The sequence below is a fragment of the Glandiceps talaboti genome, chromosome 17 (assembly GCF_964340395.1).
Source record: "Glandiceps talaboti chromosome 17, keGlaTala1.1, whole genome shotgun sequence".
Lineage (NCBI taxonomy): Eukaryota > Metazoa > Hemichordata > Enteropneusta > Spengelidae > Glandiceps > Glandiceps talaboti.
In genome coordinates this window covers 9,406,921-9,428,339 of record NC_135565.1, presented here as the reverse complement: position 1 = coordinate 9,428,339, position 21,419 = coordinate 9,406,921, and the positions used below count along the sequence as shown (strand labels likewise).

The 21,419-nt window shown below is 37.3% G+C and overlaps 1 protein-coding gene across 2 annotated transcripts; it reads right to left on the bottom strand.

Moving 5' to 3' along the window:
• Window positions 1–8,699: 8,699 nt before the first annotated feature.
• LOC144448388 (uncharacterized) lies at window positions 8,700–14,524 on the bottom strand. Of its 2 annotated transcripts, none has more exons than XM_078138611.1 (5): window positions 14,068–14,524; window positions 12,607–12,733; window positions 12,203–12,346; window positions 11,378–11,660; window positions 8,700–10,738 (listed from the first exon to the last, which is right to left on the bottom strand). In XM_078138611.1, exons 1-3 carry the CDS (start codon window positions 14,331–14,333, stop codon window positions 12,326–12,328), a joined length of 414 nt encoding a protein of 137 aa, XP_077994737.1. In that variant the 5' UTR covers window positions 14,334–14,524; the 3' UTR covers window positions 8,700–10,738; window positions 11,378–11,660; window positions 12,203–12,325. The 2 variants fall into 2 exon arrangements, with proteins under 2 accessions (XP_077994737.1, XP_077994739.1); XM_078138613.1 differs by lacking the exon at window positions 14,068–14,524 and adding an exon at window positions 13,955–14,048.
• Between the last annotated feature and the right edge of the window lie 6,895 nt (window positions 14,525–21,419).

Below are 21,419 nucleotides of genomic sequence, written 5' to 3'. Positions count from 1 at the left end.
CCTGAGTCAATTATCGTTTTGAGGAAAACCAAAAAGTATGGTTGGTGGAGCCTACTAAATATTGTATAGGTAAGCATATTTAGGAGATCGCTTTCATAGTTCAAAAGAGAGCAGAAAAAAGAGGAGAGATGAGTTCGAAGTTAGCTTATCAATTCAAAAAATGAGTTAAATAATAAGCTTAGATCAAATGATGTTTTGTTGTGAAATTAAATGACTAGTTCTTGACTTGTTTATGCCTGTTTTAATATGAAAGGCCACATTTACCATGTTAAAGGGGCACAGGCTGAGTTTAGACAGTTTTTGGAGGCAAAAGAAAGGAAATACGATGGACTATAGGATTCCTTTATAGAGCAACAAGTCTACAATCAACTGTCTCAAAACTTTAGAGTGCTGTTCTCAACAATAAGTTAATTTCACATTTAGAGTGCGAGGGTCTTCTCGTTGATGAACAGAATGGTTTCAGTAAGGGCAGATCCTGTGAAGATCACCGCATTTTTGTGTTAACATCAATTAACCGAAATAGAATTTCAGCTGGTTTGCAGACGTATGCAACTTTTATTGACTTTAGAAAAGGCATTCGATTTGGTAGATAATGAAGAATCACTGTATGAATTATTACATGGCATAGACTAGTCTAGTGGTGTACAACTTCCTATGGTAACTTTGGTAATGGCTCAGCTAGTGTACATAGATAGCTAAACAGTTGTCTAGTGGTGTTGGGAGTTTCTGCTGTAATTTTGGCAGGGGCTCAAATTAGTCTGCAAGAAATAAGCACATGGTCGAGATTTCAAGATGGCCACCAACTTTGTAGAGTAAGTGAGAGTTGGCATACAGTACTACTACAAGAACACGGATCTTGTCAAACCGTTAAACCTGACAAATTCCAGATGTTACTATGGTTGAACAACCAGGATGTGGCGGAGAGAGCCTCTGAGGTATGTCCATTTTGGTGAAGTCATTATTATTGATGTCCCGTATCATCAACTATCCAGTGCTTACAACAAGCCAATGTAGACTACATCATGGCTCCATCGCAAGGCAGATGCAGAACTACAGAGGAAAACCAGTGTCAAACATGTCACATACAACCATGATCCCGCCCGATTGTGGATGTTTACAGTTTGGTGCATGTTTATATATGCCATCAGCAGATGCACATTTTGATAGAATACAATGTAGTAAATGCTACGATTGGTGATCCCGCCCACCCATGATCCTGCCCCCGATTGTGGATGTTTACAGTTTGGTGCATGTTTATATATGCCATCAGCAGCTGCAAATTTTGATAGAATACAATGTAGTAAATGCCAGACAATTTCATTTGTCAAGGTGTTGACTGTGTGGAAGAAGAAAATATTACAAACATACCTGAAAGGCAAGACAGTTTCCAAAAGGATATCTCTCAGTTAAAATAGATGGGATGGACCAGTCAAAGACATGTTTGCCATACTTCATTGGAAATTTAAAATTAAATTTATTCTTAGTGTGTAGAAACTGAAGATGCACTTCACAGCTTTGAGACCCATTTGACGCATACATGCAGAGATGGACGAAGCCCGTTATTATGGCACCCCGTTCAAAGGGATAAGAATTAAGTGTCACTTTTTAGGACAAAATGCAGCAAAAATCAGGGATTCATATGATTTTGTCCATTAATGAATTTCTGTGAAGAGAGACGAAAACAGATTCTACCTGAGGAAATGGTTAAATACCAGACTTGTGAACTTAAATGGTTTCCAGATTGATAAACATTTATCAACATTCTGGCAGTTTTTTTTAATTTTAAGTGGTTCATGTCAACACACACACACACAAGTTAACTGTGCTTTTACTGTTAGCTTTCGGGGATCTCTGTTTATGATCAGTTGTGCTAAAAAGGCAAATGGACACGGTTAAACATTTATACATTAACAAATGTACATTCCAATTATTACAGTTATCAGAAAGAGACAGAATAAAGGTCTTATGGGCAATACACATTGCTTACATGTATATGGCTTTTCAACTACAGACGCACTTGCAATAATTTTATTTTTTGTAATTTTGTTTTGTCTTCAGATAATTTTTTTTTCAGGATAAGCTCAATTATTACCTCTTTGAGGCCTGTCTTACCCTATTTTCCAAATAGTCGCCCAGGTCGGATTTTCAGAAAAATCTGGCAACTGTAAATAACCCAAAGAGCAGAAGAATTTTATGACACAGATATAAGGTAATCCACAGTGACACTTTTTTAGTACATGTATCAGAAAACAGGTTATTACATGAAATTATGTTATTCCACTGGCATCACATAAGAGAAAGCATAAATCTCCTGAACAGAGATAAAGTGTATGAGTTTGACTCAAAACTTATCTAGTGTAAAGAGAGGAACTGGAGGAATCACAACTGGAGGAATGTGATAATGATTCAACTTTTGCCATTTACGTGAGTCGCAATAGCGTACTAGCTGCATCCGTTGGTCATGTGATGACTTCTGTTGCTGTTCACTGTTTATTGTTTACATCATACAAGTCTCAAATCCAGTCTCAGATACGGTCTGGTCTCACTTTGGACTTCCTTCACACTGAGAGTCTCAGACTCAGTCTCACTTATGGTTTACATAGAGTCTTATATACCTGTATATTGAGGATACACCCAAGCATTAAGTATTACACCAGAGCAGGCCATCATATGGACAACACAGAGATTTTCTCAGTCTACGGACAAACGCGCAAGTTGGGTTTACAGATAATTCTATCTACAGACAGACACAAATAAGTTGTGTTTGTAGACATTTTTGTCCATCTACGGACAGACACAAATTTACCTTTTTACGTTTACATTTACCGAAATCACACCAGTTTCCCAACTAGACGCCCAAGGTAATACATCCACCAAATATGGCAATCGGTCAGCGGTATTTGACACATCCACAGACAGACAGACACTTTGCCATGCCTATAGCATTAAAGAAACTTCAGTTCAGTTGTGCTACGGTTTTTGACTTTTAAGTTGTTTACACACACAGACAGACAGACACTTTGCCATGCCTATAGCATTAATGAACCTTCAGTTCAGTTGTGCTACGGTTTTTGACTTTAAGTTGTTCACACACACACACACACACTTTGCCATGCCTATAGCATTACTGAACCTTTAGTTCAGTTGTGCTACGGTTTTTGACTTCTAAGTTGTTTACACACACACACACACACACACACTTTGCCATCCCTATAGCATTATTGAACCTTTAGTTCAGTTGTGCTAAAAAACTCAAAATAAAGCAAGAATTATTACATATATATGCTGTGTTTCTTCATTAATGAATTCACACAAGACTAAAACTGATTTCACTTTAAGAAATGGATGAATGAGACTTGTGACCAGATTTGCATGGTTTCCAGATTGATTTATAAACATGCAAAACAAACAGACAGACAGACGCAAACACACACACACACACAGACACTTAACCATGCCTATAGCACTACTGAAACTTATCAGTTCAGTTGTGCTAACAATTTGTGTTTGTAGATATGTTCTATAGGTTTATAGAGACAGACAATTTTTTGTAGATATATCTACGGATCTGCAGATGTAGATAGGGGTATGGCCTGTAGATATTTTCTATGGATCCACAGATGAAGATAGGGGTATGGCTTGTAGATATTTTCTACGGATCCACAGATGAAGATAGGGGTATGGCTTGTAGATATTTTCTATGGGTCTACAAAAGTAGTACTGGATACACAAGTCAATAAACTGATGCTTGGTCGGGAGAGGTTAATATGTCTGCTGACCTAGTGTTTATATATTACCCAAAGAGGGTGACCCCCAATCCCCATGACACTCCCAGTTTGTATCTGACTTAGAACAAGCAATCAAAACAGCTCATGAAATAGCCAGATGCAAATTGAAAACTAGTCAAGAAATCATAAAGAGGAATTATGACCTACCAGTGAATGTACAATCTTATAAAGTGGGTGACTGTGTCTATATACTTGATACAAGTGCAGTTAAAGGTAAATGCCATAAACTGTTAGGTCCATGGAAAGGCCCGGGAGTTATTGTAAGTAAATACACTCCTTATTTATACAAGGTCAAATTAAAACAGTCCATGTTCACGGCAAATCATGACAGGCTTAAGCTATGTTGTAGTAGAAATGTTCCACCTTGGATTTCGAAATTTAAACAAACTCGGGGCAAATACAAGGTAAGTATCAGTGATTCCACTACAGTGTATTGCATATGTAGGAAACCATATAAGGGTGAGTTTATGATACAATGTGACTCATGCTCTGAGTGGTACCATGGAACCTGTGTGAGAATAACACCAAAGGCAGCACATAAAATGAAAGAGTATGCATGCATGCCCAGCCAGTAACTGGCCTCCGACAACCCCAAGCGGTCTTGGAGATCTGAGCGGAGGGACGCCCAACGCAGGACACCCAAGACTGCAACCCCAACCACCACCCCACCCCAGAACCATCCCACCGAGTTTACAGAATTGAGGAAGGAATTGAGCCACTAAGTTATCTGAGATGACCAATGAAGAAAACTTGTGCCCCCCAGGTGAGCTAGTGTTTGACCTTGGGTATATCAGTACTATGCCTGAAGCATGTGTATCTGAAATCCTTATAGGTCAGCATGCCTTAGCATACAAACAACGCCTATGGACCTGGGTGAAATCTGTCAGTGGGGACATTCAGGTTTTATTACAGAAGCCCTTGTCGTGGATCAACAAGTATCTACCCCAAGAAGATCTGGACCTGCTGGCCAAGGAGAAGGGCTCTGGACATCTCCATAAGTGGAAGAAGCAAGAACCCAAAGCACTACATCCCAGTTTGGTGAAGGCCAGTGGGACTACGGTGGATACCCGAATTCTAGAGGACCCCACCATTTTAGTTAAGTGGAGGCAGCAGTCATCCCATCCAGACAGGCTGCCTGTTCCACAAACTTACCGGGCAGAGTTCAAGCCTCCACTTATATCCACTATCCCAACCATAACCAGTGACATGGACCATTCAGGGGTTGAACAACCACCCTGTAGTTCTCCCTTGTTTAGTCCAACACCCAAAGGAGACATACATGCCCATGGGGCTTCCCTTTCTCCGGAAATTGGAGCTGCCCCTGAGTGGGGAGACTTGACATAATGCCCAAGGTAATACACCATCCAAATATCATGGCAATCAGTCAGCGGTATTTGACTTGAAGTTGTTTACACACACACACACACACACACACACAGACAGACACTTTGCCATGCCTATAGCATTACTGAACCTCAGTTCAGTTGTGCTACGGTTTATGACTTGAAGTTGTTTACACACACACACACAGACAGACACTTTGCCATGCCTATAGCATTACTGTACCTCAGTTCAGTTGTGCTAAAAAAAACTCAAAATAAAGCAAGACTTATTTTTATATATGCTGTGTTTCTTCATTAATGAATTCACACAAGACTAAAACTGATTTCACTTTAAAGAAATGGATGAATGAGACTTGTGACCGGACTTGCATGGTTTCCAGATTGATAAATTATCAACAAACCGAGATATATTTTTTGTCTTTGACAGTTTTGTAAATCTAAAGATATGAAATCTTTGTAGATATGCAAGTCTACAGAGAGAAAATAGCACAAATATTGCGTTGTCGCAAGAATACTTCATGTTCAGGGCAATGATAGATATATAATTTTATGAAAGTTGTAACCAAAACAAAATTTTCATAACTAATTTCCATCATAATAATCCAGCCACCCTATGTTGGAAGTTTACTTTATAATCAAGACAAGTATAGCAACATCCTAATCAAACTTTAAAGTGATGTGTCTACAAGGTTATGTATATCTTTATTTTTTTTTAAATCAATTTGGAGCTAAATCATACCAATTTAACAGGTTTAACTTTTACTCAACAATCTGCTGAGTAGTTTTGGAAATAAAGACCTTTGACCAAAAAGACACATTTTAGCCCTAATTTGCATTTTACTGATATGTTGTGAACAATTCTCAATCTAAACACCTCTAAGAAAGTTCCCACCAAATTTCCGACCGATTCGCTTTGCAGTTTTTAAAGGGACACAGGCCAAGTTTAGACGTTTTTTTAATTTGGTGGTTGAAATGAAATACTTACGTAAAACCATCACGAAACTAATAAAGTATAGTGTTTACAACGATTCATGACTTCGATGGAGTTAAATATCATCTTCTGACTCTGCTAGCACAGCTAAAAGATTTGCGACAAATCGCCGGCGGCAAAACCTTGCAGCCATCTTATCATTGTACGTTCAGAGAATTTGAATGTTATCACGTGATAAGGACAACAAACTTCCGTGACGTCAAGATGGTAATTTATGCTATGACCCATGACCCTCTTGAAAAACAATGGAAGCTGCTGACCTTGCCGACGCAATGTAAGTGTGGTGAATTTTCTCTCTACGGATCTAGCTCTCTGTCCATTCTTATATTTTATCTTGTATGACTCATCATTATTGTTCGTTTTATTTTTTATTTTCTTACGGGGTTTGCAAAGAAAAACAACTAGCGTAGGACCGAGAGAGACGTAGCGAAAGTGCTACGTGTGTTGTTCGCGCTAGCTGTCAGCTGGTCGAACGTCGATTACTTCACAATTTGTTTATCTTTAGTTACATGTAATTGTGGCGTCCACCTCGATGCCCACACTCGCGCAGATGTAAATCTATTTTGGCATAGCTAGCTTTGAGGATATTTACATGTGATTGACGGATAAGTACAAAGCTAGAAGCTGTTCACAGCCTGTTATTTGGGCATAGGCACCAGACGTGTTGTGAAACCTCATTGCCCAAAGTTTTCTATTTTCTTCAAGTGTACAATGGATTAGGTTCATAATGTCTGGCCTTTCATTTCTGCACTTTTAAGAGTACATTTAGTTCAAATTGGTCCAAATAAAATGGGATTGTAGGTATATAATCAGAATTCTATCATTTATTTATTTAGGTAGTTTTTTATGGGGGTGAGGCTGTTGGAGAGTCAGTTATGGGGCGGGGGGGGGGGGGGGGGGGGCAACAGATCTAGGATACTGCACACCTGACAGAAATAATTACAACACAGATAAGTTGATCAATATTTATTATATTATCTGTACAATGTCTTGCATATCTACTGTGTAAAAATAGAAAATAACAATAGTGTACAACATTTTTACATTTGAACCTTTTTTACCATTCTTTTATCTAGGCAACCTGGCACCATGGGCAGCAGTGTAAAGGGCAAAGTCACAGATGGAATAATCAATGCAAATCAACGGTCTGTGTTTGAGCCACTTGTTCAATGACAAAACAGACTTAACAAACTGCTCACTCAGTAAACTCTCACTAAGTATGGTGAGCAACAATGACCAAAGGTTTGCATAATTATTTGTCAGCATATGCCAACCAACTGAAAGTGAAATGTGCTACTGTAGTATGCAGCTAGGATTCTACATATCAAACATGCTGCTATGAATTCCTTACATTTTTAGTGAAATATTTTCATAGGTCTACACAAACCAATGGTATATAATATTGTCTGATTCTTGAAAACCATAGTAAGTGAACACAATCAATGTTTATGCAGTGCATGTATATTTTAGTTTTATATGGTAAACCACATAGCATCATATCGCATAATAGAAATACACTTTCACTGCTTATGTACAATGATTGCTATCAATGACTAATTGTTAGTTTTGATAATGTCTCCTTTAAAATCATTTATGGACAGCCTATGAAACCCCATACTTACATACATGCACACACACTCATTACCCTTACCTCTGTCATGTAGGTTGTATGAATAAATTGATTGTGATTACTATTAAATCTTACTTTTCGTGTCTCTAGTGTGTTTAGTGTGCATACAGGCTGTTACAAGATTGTGTTCAATGTTTTTACTCATAAACATCCTGCAAACCATAACATAAAGATAACTTGGAAGTGTGACAATACAACTTTGTCAAGGAAGTCATTATTTCTACATTTTGTTGATGTACGTACGTACGTACGTATGTATGTATGTATGTATGTACGTACGTACGTACGTACGTATGTATGTGTGTGCATGTATGTGTGTATGTATGTATGTATGTATCTATCTGTATGTATGTGTGTATGTATGTATGTATGTATGTATCTATTTATGTATGTTTGCACATGTAATCAGTTGTGCGATTTGTATGACTGACAGTAATTACTAAAGATATGTCAATATAGTGCAAATAGGCATAATTCTCTCGGGGGACTTTGCAAGGGGTGGGCTGGGGGGATTGGTCATGTTTTCGAAGCATGTCGAAGGGGGATGTTCATATTTTAGAAACCCGTCCGGGGGGAGGGGGGTTCACATTATACGTTGACTCATTATTTATTCTAAAATGCACTCTGCACTATTTCAAACAAAGTCTACAATTCTGAGAGAAACAACACATATCCCTTCAAACGAAGAGTAGTATATAAACTGATGGAATCACACACACTTCCCTACATACAATATACTCGAGACATAACTTTTTGAAAGTCTGAAAGTCAAGACTTTTTGAGGTCTGAAAGTCCCCATCATGTATTGTCTATGGAAAAAGTGCCAAAGCCATAAGTTTAAATATTACATATTACAAGTAAACTGATGAAACTGAGCTTTTTTCCATAAACAATACATGGGAACTTTCAGACCTCAAAAAGTCTTGACTTTCAAAAGGTTATGTCTTGAGTGTATTGTATACAGGGAAGTGTGTGCGGTTTCCACGCAAAGAGTGACCTGTGTCACAGACATGCTGAATACAAGCTTTTGTAGAAAGACAAAGTAAAACTTGGAGCGGCTCACGTTGGAAAAAGTTTTGGCCAGCAACGAGTATAAAGTTGGCGGCAGATTCAGATTCAGGTAGCGTCATATTGAGCGTCATATTGAGTGTCAGATAGTCTCAGATCCGAAGACACCCGACGGATTCAATCAAACCTGAAATAATACCATTGAGACTACAGGGAAAGATTCTCTTGATGGAAGGTGGAATCTCTCTGCCTGCACAATTGTTAAAATTCAAATTTAAATTATTTTTAAAAATGGCAACATAAACTTAATTTTTACTGACACCTTTACTGACGCCATGTACATTATTAGCAAAATGTATCAACCAACGAACATACAGTGGCTGAACTTGGGGCTATCAATGTCTTGGTGGCAAGTATTTCAACTCTATTTCACATATTTTTCCCAAATAAAAATTGTGCAAGCAGAGACATTCCTACTGCCATCAAAAGGTTGTGAAGGGGAATATTTCCCTGTAGTCTCAACAGTATTATTTCAGGTTTGTCCTTCCGGCCAGCCGTCGGGTGTCTTCAGATCTAAGGCTATCTGACGCTCAATATGACGCTATCTGAATCTGACGCCAACTTTATACTCGTTAGCCAGCAGATACTAGAGTGATATGAAATGGCCAAGGAAACAAATGAAAGCCAAGAGGAAGAAGAAATAAACAGCAGTGCTTCCAGCTCCACTGACTCGAGAGGATGATTATGATGATGATGATGTTGATGATGATGATCATGTTGTTTTGGTTGTTTTTGTTGTTGTTGTTGTTGTCCTCAATGTATTGAATGACAGTGATAGTGACACTAAGGAAAGCGACAGTGAGAGTAGTGAAAAAAACAATCCACAAAGTGATACTGAGATTTCAGCGTTATTACAGGTTACTCTATCGAGGAGAGTGTGTACCACATGGAAATCACGATATCCATTATAAACAAAGAATAATGTACCAGTAAGTTTGGTAATACCTGTGCATGGCAGAAATATGTGTTGTGTAATTAAATCATTAAAGAGACAGTATCTGTAACTTGATGATCTTGTTTCAATACTTTCGTTGTGTGTGTCAAGTGCAGTTTCTTGTTCTACTCTTTAAAACATGCTGAAATACCCTGTATTTGGCTTGTCAACACAGCCTGTATATGTGTAAAGTGCACTGTTATTGTTGATAGTTTTAGTCCAGACTAAAATTCACTTGTAAAAAATAACAATGCAGTTTGTTCATATACAGGTTGTGTTTACGTTTACAAGTGTTAGCCAAAGACAGGAGTGTTTCAATGTGTGTTATGGAGTAGGACAAGAAACTAAAAACTGTAGTTGATAAACAGAACAAAACATATTGAAAAAATCATTAAACGTTACATCTATTATGTCCACATAATTTCCATCCATCTATCAGTGAATTTGTCATTTTGAGATGGGGGAGGTCAGATTTTAGAACTTTGGCTTGAAAGGGGGTCACATTTTACAGCTCAGACATACCCTAAATCCCCCCCCCCCCCCCGGAATTACTGAAGGCTCCCTTAGATTTGTTTTGTAGCAAATGGTTCTCTTGGTACTATTCACAAGGTTATCCAATCAAATCAAACTGCTGTGTCTGAGCACTGCACTACAGCTTTCCAGGAACTCTTGAAACAACTTTTTTTGAAGGTTTTGGATATTGCAGACACTTCATGTTCATGAAAGTCATATAAGTTTAGTGGTATCAAGACACATGTTGCTCCACCAGAAGAGATGTGGGAGGTGGAGTTACTGGTGCTAGATGTGTTGATATTCTCCTTGGATCAGTTGGCTCCAGTTCTCTCGTGTTGCATTCCCCTTTTTTCTTCCAGCCGTGTTTGTAGAATTGATTTTTTCTAGGCTGTATAATGTGGATATGTTTTCTGTTCTTTCACTGTTTTCGTAGACCATGTGCTGCTCTTTTTATTGTAGCCTCTATGATACCTTCAAGATAGAATTAAGAAAGATATATTTTTTGAAATAGAGATTTTGCAAAACAGTTCACAAAATGAGTTCTCCGCTAGAGGATTGTTCATCTGTTGTTGCATAATGACACATGGTATGTTCTTCTGATTTACCCTGCAATTTGAATGCAGGGTATATTTGTGTCTCGTAGTAGAAGCTACATAAACTGTTCAGATCTTTCATGAAGAGAGTGGGTTTGAAAGGGGACACTAAACACAACTTATGTTCAAGTCATACATCAACTCAATAGCAAACTATAATGAGTTCAACAAAACAACTTACATATATTAGGTTTAGAGTATTGTACATAGATGATTCACTACACCTACAGACAGCACTGTTGAACCTCTGTTCAGTTGTGCTAACAAGTGATGCAAGCACCAGAATTGTGACTGTGTGCATTCCATTTATTGTGCGTGAAATGTACGTGCACACAAGGGCAAGCTTGGGTCATAAAAAGAAAGCTTGTATCTCATAATAAATGAGTACTATGCGTAATGAATTTCATTTGACAAATATAGCTACTTTACTGGACAAACTTGATACTTGCATCTTCAGGAACTGATGTACATCTTAAAATTCATATAAATATTATCAAAAACAAATGAGTGCACTTACCAAGTAGAACCAGTGTTTCACCCTCAAATGATGCACATAGCTCTAACTGGTGTTCCTTCCAAAATTTGTCTACGCATGGTACAAGGCAGGTTCTTTGTATTCTGTTGAATGTGGTCTGACACAATAACTTCAAAGAGAGCACCTTGGCAAACCTATCAATGTTTGCATAGTTGTTGCCTGACAAAAATATTGCTGCTGCTGTCATTAGATCTCCACTATGTAACCTGCTATTCAGAACTGGTTGCGAGCACCATTTGTATTCGAGGTGTCCAGCTGGACATGTCTGAATATAAATCACAAATTTCAATATGTATTACAACTAGGTACATTTAAAAACTCAGGATGGTGTAACCACTGGCAAATATACAAACTAAAACTTAAAACGGATCAATGGATCTAATCACATTCTTCATTCAAGGAGCTAAATTTTCTGTGATGTGATAGCATATCTTCTATTTCAAATATTATCTTGTGGTAAGGTAAGAATCACAATATAACTTTTTTATTGTGCATGGTAACAGAATACAGAACACATAGTACATATCTTCATCCTTTTGGTACCAAGCATTCGTAATATCAGTAAAATGAGACGCAGTATAGTGTACAATTTTAGATGAAGTTCAAGATCTTAGATTGTAATTTCACAAAACAAGCAGCTCTTATCATACATAATACATATCAATAACTTGAGTAGAGTAGAGTACTCCTTTGTAGTTTAATACTCTTTGTATAGTTTTCATTAGTGACATGAGACCAATTTTGAAAAAAAAATGTGCATTAAAATAGAAACCCCAGATTTTTTGTTGAATAACAACAATACCTTACCGATCTGATTCACTTGCTGCAGAAATTTCAGAAATGTCAGGACCACTTAATTCCTTCATTGCACCCATGTAATAGCTGTGAATTGGGGTTGAAGTGGTGGTGGTAATTATTTGTTCAGTAACTTTACACTGCTGTCCACGAGACCTGAAAAGCATGTGAAACAATACAACTTTAAACTTTTATACAATATATGTTATTTTTAAATATTACTGAACCTTTTGCATGCATTTAAATTCAACAAATTCAGAGTGAGTTACAGCACTGATACATACATACATACATACATACATACATACATACATACATACATACATACATACATACATAAAATTAGTTTCTAGCCAATGGAATACCAAGAGTTCAAATCAAAGTTCACAGTGAAAGCTAAAAGTTAAAATATTTACACCAGCTGTGGACCTCGCTTCATCATCTTGTTGCCTTGTGGTAAATGCTGGGTCTTCCATCATTGTAGCATGATGTGATGTACTTGGCAGTGGTTCACCCCTTCTACACTCCTTATGATCATGATACCTACCGCATAATGTAAAAACACTTGATTACAATACTGCAGTACAAGAAATTGTATTATTATTATTATTAGACTTACTTAGTCTTCTGGTTTTGCTAAATTGTCCTTATTTTGCAGTGCTAACTTGTTTAGTCAGTCAAAGCAGTACTGGTAAAAAACAGGAGTCAAAGACAGTAGGTTTTAGGTATTGTGTAATCATCAAGAAGGGGTTATAAATTGGAATTTAAGGCATTGATTGCTGATGTCATAGCTACACAAACTAATTTATCCATTCTAATATAAAATAATGGAAGCTGTGACTAATAAGTATGTACAAGTACACTATCTGTACATTTAATTCATGTGGAGAACATGCCACTTGACAGATGCTTTCTAAATAAAACTAAAACAAACATGCAGTCATAATTGACACAATGAATTCATAAACCCCCCTCACCCCCACCCCCCACCCCACACACACACACACACACACCCACACACATCAAACAACTAATGTATCCGTCATAAATCACTGGAAATAACTTTGAACATAAAACAAACAAGAGCTACTTCAAACGATCTCCAAGAACAACAACGACCAACAATTTTCAATGTAATTGTAACGCACTTTTATGGTTTCATGTACTCAAAACAGCTTGCATATCGTTTGACCATGGAGATATACCTCCGTACGCTCACTAAGTCTAACTATAAACATGTGCATAAAATAAAGAAATAGTAATTTTTTAGTTATTACACTTCTCCTCTGCATTGAGATAATCTTATAGTATAGCTATTTATCGACCCGGGCAGTCGAAGCAATTACTCGATTCTGACTTGCTATTGTACAGTCGACATGCAAGTAGCACTACGCTACGTATACCAGTACAGTAGCACCTCGAAGTTTGTCTTGGACAGTTCCCGCGAGTATTGGTAAAAAGAAAAACCCTCTGCAAAATTGTGTAATGGAGAGCGTACGGTAATTGGTAAGGCTGGATCGATCACGCTGAAAACGTCAGCGAGTAAGCTTAGTAAATGTTGAGCCGATCCGCGAGTTCTCACATCTAATACCAATAGTAACACTACGCACAACTTCAACAGGAAGTGAGTGTATCGTGTATAGCGTACAGCTTGCTATAACTTACAACAGAACGTTATTCACCTCTACAATATTGTCACCACCTTCGAATACAATAGAAATGACCTTAATTGGTGCATGATTCCCGAAATAAATTTCACTGTACCTCACAGTGCACAGTAGAAAGTGCAAACATGTAGGTTGTAAACATCATGACATTACACGACACTCAGCAAAACATGTACAATCATGGCTTTCTACGTGTGCATTTATACTTACCAGTTTATCAAGAATTCCGCAACTTCTCGATTACTCTTCAACGTCAGTTTGTCCTTTATTGCTTTCCAGCGGTCGATCTGCCCAAAAATATTTATTTTCCCTGAGGTAAACACTGCTCGTGACCCTTTTTTAGCCGAACTGCTTACCATCGGACGACCGGGGCCAAGCTTATGTGCCGCCATTCTGAGATATTCGATGACGTAGTGTACGTGACGTAACTGTGACGATTCACTTTTTATCAGCGATAGAACGCATGCGTTATTCATGTAACGGCAGGTTTTCTCAGCATTTGTTAATACGTACCAACAATTATGTCATCGCATCTTTTCTATATTATACCTAAATACCAAGATTGAGTTCTACCAGTATCAAGTAATGGATGAGTGTGTTTCAGTAAGTAGAATACAATATGTAACATTTCGTAGGCAACAAAAATTACGTCCAAAAACCGTCTAAACTTGGCCTGTGTCCCTTTAAGTTTAAATTTTTTTACCAAAAATCAAATTTTTTGACCCAAATCACAAACCGTGGCAAGATCATTTTGATTTGAACAATTTCCCAACTAGACACCTGAGGTAATATACCCACCAAATATAATGGCAATCGGTTTAGTGGTTTTTGACTTTAAACTTACACACCCACACACAGACAGACACTTAGCACTGCCTGTAGCACTACTGAACCTTATCAGTTCATTTGCGCCTAACACTTTGTGTTTGTAGATTTGTTCTATAGGTTTATATAGAGGCAGACGAGTATTTTTGTAGATATTCTCTACGGATCCACAGATGAAGATAGGGGTTGGGTTTGTAGATATTTGTAGGTCTACAAACCTTCAACTTGTGTTTAATGATATTTTCTATAGGTTTACAGACAGGTTGTGTTCATATATACACAAGTCTACAGACATACAAGTTGTGTTTAACCCTTCTTTTGCTGAATCCGGAATATTACGGACGTTGGGGGAAATTTAAAGATGTCTACCGCCATTACAGGCAATCCAGCCCTTGCACATTTACCACCAGAAATCAGGGAAATTGTGGTGAGGAGTAATGATTCTGATGGCGAGTTTGAAGCTGAAAGTCAGTTGGCTTGGAGGCGAGTCAAAGTAGATCATACTCGATGTGAACCACCAAGTTTTACCGGTAACACATGAACATGGCAAAACAAAAACTTTCCCTGGACGTACATGCCCTCCAAAGAAGTAACATCGACACCATCTATTTGACAGACTGTGGGTCAAATTTTTTGAAGAAAAAGTTGGAAGGAAGGAAGATGCCGAAGGTATTATAGAGGTCATAGGTTATTGAATATATTAACGTATATATATGCATACATGGCCCAACCCACCGCTAACATAATCTCAATGGAATGTCTGGTCTGACAATGACATTTGCAAATATGTGAATAGTATTTTTTGTATTCTGGGAGTAAAAATTATTTAAATTATTTGTTCATACATATTTTTTTCAAATTGCAATATTTGAATAAAAAATTTCCTGAGCATTAATTTGATATATGAGGTGAATTATAAGATAAAAACTATTTAAATGTCTTACAAATGTATGTGCCTAGAATTGTTGTTTACAGCAGGCATATCAGTATACAGGGTAATAGGCAATAAAAGTAAGAGTAGGGAGGCCAGACGCTGTGTGAAATGTTACGACATCGACACGACGCGCTGCACACTACAGATTTCTCAAAAATTTGAGAGCGTGTATCTTGATTTGTAGTTCATGTATTTGAAAACAAATTATATCACTCGACAGGGAATAAATAATTCTATAATTGTGCCAATTTTCACCAAATAAATCCGCTTGCAAATATAACTACGCTGGCAGTAAAAATGACATCTGGTGCCGAGCGCGCCTTCCCGACGAACTCACACTAAAATTCGCCCTGAGACGGCACGCACTTTGAGCAATCTGCTGGTACGTACCCTTCAATAGTATCGTTGTCCACGTGTTCCTGTTAACGTAGGATAACCATATTTGGCAAAAGGTTTATGGACCAAACCACTTTGATGTAGGTGTTAACTATTTGTGAAACGTGGTTGCAGTTTTTGCATGAGAGAAGGGTGAGTAAAGCTGCAAAAATATTTCGGTTTTTTGTGTGTTTTCCATTTTTTTTTCAGAAAATAGTTACCACTCTTATAAATTTTAACATTCGAACTTAGTCTACATGAAATATGATGAAATTCTGATGAGAAGAACACGTGTTGCTTGAGCATAAACTTTTACATACTTTTCAGTGCACTGACTACGGAAGGCAAATATGGCGGCCGGCTGTAGTAGTGGGTGGTACATTCAGCGAGTGGGATTGACGGAGACAAAATGCCTTCGCTTGAAGATATTATAGCGAGTCTCCCAAGCAGCAGTCGATGTAAGTACTCTTTTGAACATGTATGGTCCTTGTGAATGATTTTAAGATGTGATGTTGTGAATCTAGTCCCTTTTTGGAGACGAAATCTGCGACGTTATAGTTTATTTTGGTGAACAGCGCCCTCACACACAAATTTGAAATCATTTGTCATTAGATTTTCATACACTTTTGAAGTTGTTTGTTGTGAGGACAGTTGTTTCTAATTTCCCTTTCATTGAAAAATATAAGTTCAGAGTGATGTTTTACTTAATTTTACATGTGTATAGTTACACAGTGATTGTAGTATTTGCAGTAAAGGTAGGTAAAATCTACCTGAATTCCCTGTGTATTAATTTTTACCTGCAAGTGCAAGCAAGGTGAACATGCATTCCTTACTAAAATTATGGCACATGGTATGTTTGACTGTGTTACTGGATATCCATACTTTATTACTCGCACCTTTGTGAAAACTTTGTGACATCACTTATAATGGTATTTTTCTGTATTCTTGCAGCTAATTTGACATTGTCAAATTTGACATATAGAGTACTCGTACTCAGCAATGTTATTATTGATGGTATTCAGGCTCATGGATTGCCAGTAAAGTCAACATTGCCAGTTATCCTACAGTCCATATGCACAGATGTCATTCAACCACTTAATATTTCCAGTTTGATGAGAAAAATAAAAAGTCTAAAAGAAAAAGAAATGATGTCTGGGAAGTTTACATTGATGGACCAGCCTGCCACAGAGGTGCAACCGAAATGTGAGATAATTGGTGAAACATGGCCCGGCTCTTAATGACAGTGGATAAATTGGTTCATTTAGATTTTACCCCAGATTTCAAGCTCATTAATAAGATAATCGTGGAACTGTACAATTTTAAGTAGAAACAGAATGGACAGACATTTGCGTATAGCTGAAGTGTATTTTTGATTTGGAATAGAAATAAAGATGTTGAAACTGGGTACCTCACGTGTACGTGTAGAGTCATTTCACAGTTTTTTCTTCACTTTTTTTAATATTCAAAGTTAAGAAATATTAATTTTCCTGCTGAGTACAGCAATGTCCTCTGTTGATTTAATAGTTTACTACTGCCTTGAGAATTCCAGAAAGTTTCATAGAGCTCTTGTGTACACTTCCAGAATTATCTTCGTGTAAAAATGAGAGAAAGTCAATAATCGCAACATTTTCATATTGATCACATTTTAATATTTCATTGAAAATGCACAGGTCATTAGAATACCTTCCCATTACAATATATTGTTTATTTTAACTATACAGATATCATTCTATCTGGTAAATTGCTGTAGCAAATTTCATTCAATTTAATGTTATAGAAGCAAAGTTACAGCATTTTGAAAACTTGAAAAAGTCACATATATCAGCGCAGTGCCGCGGCGCGGCGGCCATTTTGAAAAATAATGATGATATTTTGGGATTTTGACCATATTATTTGTTCTAAAATTATAAGTTATTTTCTTGCAACTTAATTTCTTTCTATATACATGTTATAATTGTATGAAAATATGGAATTTGGGATGTGTTGTAATAGTGAAAATGTCTCAAATATGGTCTTAAATGTCCAAGTAGACTGCTCATTTGACAACATTTTGAAATATTTGCAAAAAATGTCTAAAAAATTATGCGTTTTTGAGGTACTAAAAATGCCGTAACTTTTGAAATATTGCATCATTTTCCTCCATTTTTGTTTTATTGTGATTCCTATAAGTTTATCTTTCTTATTGAGCAATCATTTTGCCTTAGTATCATTGTTTTAAAAATGGTCTGGCCTCCCTAGTAAGAGAAGGGTTACAGACATTTTCTAAAGGTCTACAGACAGGTTGTATTTGTAGATACACAAAAGTCTAGAGAGACATATTGACAAGATGTTTTTCGACATTTTCTCTAGGTCTACACACAGGTATTTACAGATATTTTCTAGACAGGTTGTGTTTGTAGAAATGCAAGTCTAGAGACATATGTGGTGTTTAGAGATATTTTCTATAGGTCTACAGAGAGATTGTGTCCAAGGATGCCCAAGTTTACACAGACAGATACATTGTGTTTACAGATATTTTCTATAGGTCTACAGAGAGATTGTGTCCAAGGATGCCCAAGTCTACACAGACAGATACATTGTGTTTACAGATATTTTCTATGGGTCTACAGAGAGATTGTGTCCAAGGATGCCCAAGTCTACACAGACAGATACATTGTGTTTACAGATATTTTCTATAGGTCTACAGAGAGATTGTGTCCAAGGATGCCCAAGTCTACACAGACAGATACATTGTGTTTACAGATATTTTCTATGGGTCTACAGAGAGATTGTGTCCAAGGATGCCCAAGTCTACACAGACAGATACATTGTGTTTACAGATATTTTCTATGGGTCTACAGAGAGATTGTGTCCAAGGATGCCCAAGTCTACACAGACAGATACATTGTGTTTACAGATATTTTCTATGGGTCTACAGAGAGATTGTGTCCAAGGATGCCCAAGTCTACACAGACAGATACATTGTGTTTACAGATATTTTCTATGGGTCTACAGAGAGATTGTGTCCAAGGATGCCCAAGTCTACACAGACAGATACATTGTGTTTACAGATATTTTCTATGGGTCTACAGAGAGATTGTGTCCAAGGATGCCCAAGTCTACACAGACAGATACATTGTGTTTACAGATATTTTCTATGGGTCTACAGAGAGATTGTGTCCAAGGATGCCCAAGTCTACACAGACAGATACATTGTGTTTACAGATATTTTCTATGGGTCTACAGAGAGATTGTGTCCAAGGATGCCCAAGTCTACACAGACAGATACATTGTGTTTACAGATATTTTCTATGGGTCTACAGAGAGATTGTGTCCAAGGATGCCCAAGTCTACACAGACAGATACATTGTGTTTACAGATATTTTCTATGGGTCTACAGAGAGATTGTGTCCAAGGATGCCCAAGTCTACACAGACAGATACATTGTGTTTACAGATATTTTCTATGGGTCTACAGAGAGATTGTGTCCAAGGATGCCCAAGTCTACACAGACAGATACATTGTGTTTACAGATATTTTCTATGGGTCTACAGAGAGATTGTGTCCAAGGATGCCCAAGTCTACAGACAGATACATTGTGTTTACAGATATTTTCTATAGGTCTACAGAGAGATTGTGTCCAAGGATGCCCAAGTCTACAGACAGATACATTGTGTTTACAGATATTTTCTATGGGTCTACAGAGAGATTGTGTCCAAGGATGCCCAAGTCTACACAGACAGATACATTGTGTTTACAGATATTTTCTATGGGTCTACAGAGAGATTGTGTCCAAGGATGCCCAAGTCTACACAGACAGATACATTGTGTTTACAGATATTTTCTATGGGTCTACAGAGAGATTGTGTCCAAGGATGCCCAAGTCTACACAGACAGATACATTGTGTTTACAGATATTTTCTATGGGTCTACAGAGAGATTGTGTCCAAGGATGCCCAAGTCTACACAGACAGATACATTGTGTTTACAGATATTTTCTATGGGTCTACAGAGAGATTGTGTCCAAGGATGCCCAAGTCTACACAGACAGATACATTGTGTTTACAGATATTTTCTATGGGTCTACAGAGAGATTGTGTCCAAGGATGCCCAAGTCTACACAGACAGATACATTGTGTTTACAGATATTTTCTATGGGTCTACAGAGAGATTGTGATCATAGATATGCAAGTCTACAAAGAAACAGGATACATCCCTTCAGTAATCGGGTGTATCCAAGCACAACATCTGAAGCCCTTTCAAAACAAGCTTGTAATGTATTTGTTGTAGTAAAGTTATCGGCCAAGGGTGGAAATTGCTGATTAAAAGCCTTAAGTAATATTGGCAGTTTCTGATGTTTGAGTTGTCTATACAAACACACAGACACTTTTCCATACCTTTGGCACTGCTGAACCACAATTCAGTTGTGCTAAATTTGTTCATTATTGCTTTAAAAAAAAGAAAAAAAAAGTTAAGTCAATTAAGTCTCATTACTATTCACAGTCTACAAGCCGAGGAGTATTGTTAATCTGTATACTATGTTTTGTGGTCTCCCCGTGTCCTGGACTATTGCTAATTAAGTAGTCTAGATAGTGTTTAGTAGTATGTGTCCTGGACTACTAATTTAGTTATCTTGATACAATGATTAGTTTTCTATGTATCCTGAACTACAGTCAAGATACAATGTCTAGTAGTCTATATGCCTAGGACTACCACTAGTGTCAAGTGTATGTGTTAAATAAAAATACCGCCAATGGCTTTGCAGCACAACTGTACAGTTTTTAAAAATGTGTATCCATATCCTAGTCCATGCTAACAATAGATGTTCATTTGCTGATGACTATCCAGTTGCCTATCCAACCATGTTGCTATCTTTGCGATATACGCGATCATTTGGCTGTTGCTATGGGCATGGTCATGTTGCTAGATATGTTTGCATACATTTTTGAATGTTTTTGTTCACTTGTGTATGAATTCCTAATATTATCTTTTCAATACACATGATCACTTGGCTGTTGCTATGGGCGTGGTCTTATTGCTAGGCACATTTGCATACATTTATTGAATGTTTAATCATTTATCTTTCAATTCGTTATCTTTGCAATTAACATGATTTGGTCGTTGCTATGGGCATGGTCTTGTTGCTAGGCAAAATTACATATTTTTTTGAATGTTTGGTCATCTATCAATCTGTTATCTTTGTGAAATACACGGCCTGTTTGGCTGTTGCTATGGGCGTGGTCATGGTTGCTAGGGATATTTGCATACTTTTTGAATGTTTACTCACTTGCCTACCAGATGATGTTATTTGACCAAATTTACTGCCTTTGCGTTGTTGCTAAGGGCGTGGTCATGGTTGCTAGGGCCAATTGTGTCAAAATATTTTGGATAAAATCTGCAGAATAACACTTCTAGAAACATCACACCAAGTTTCAGTCTCATTGACCAA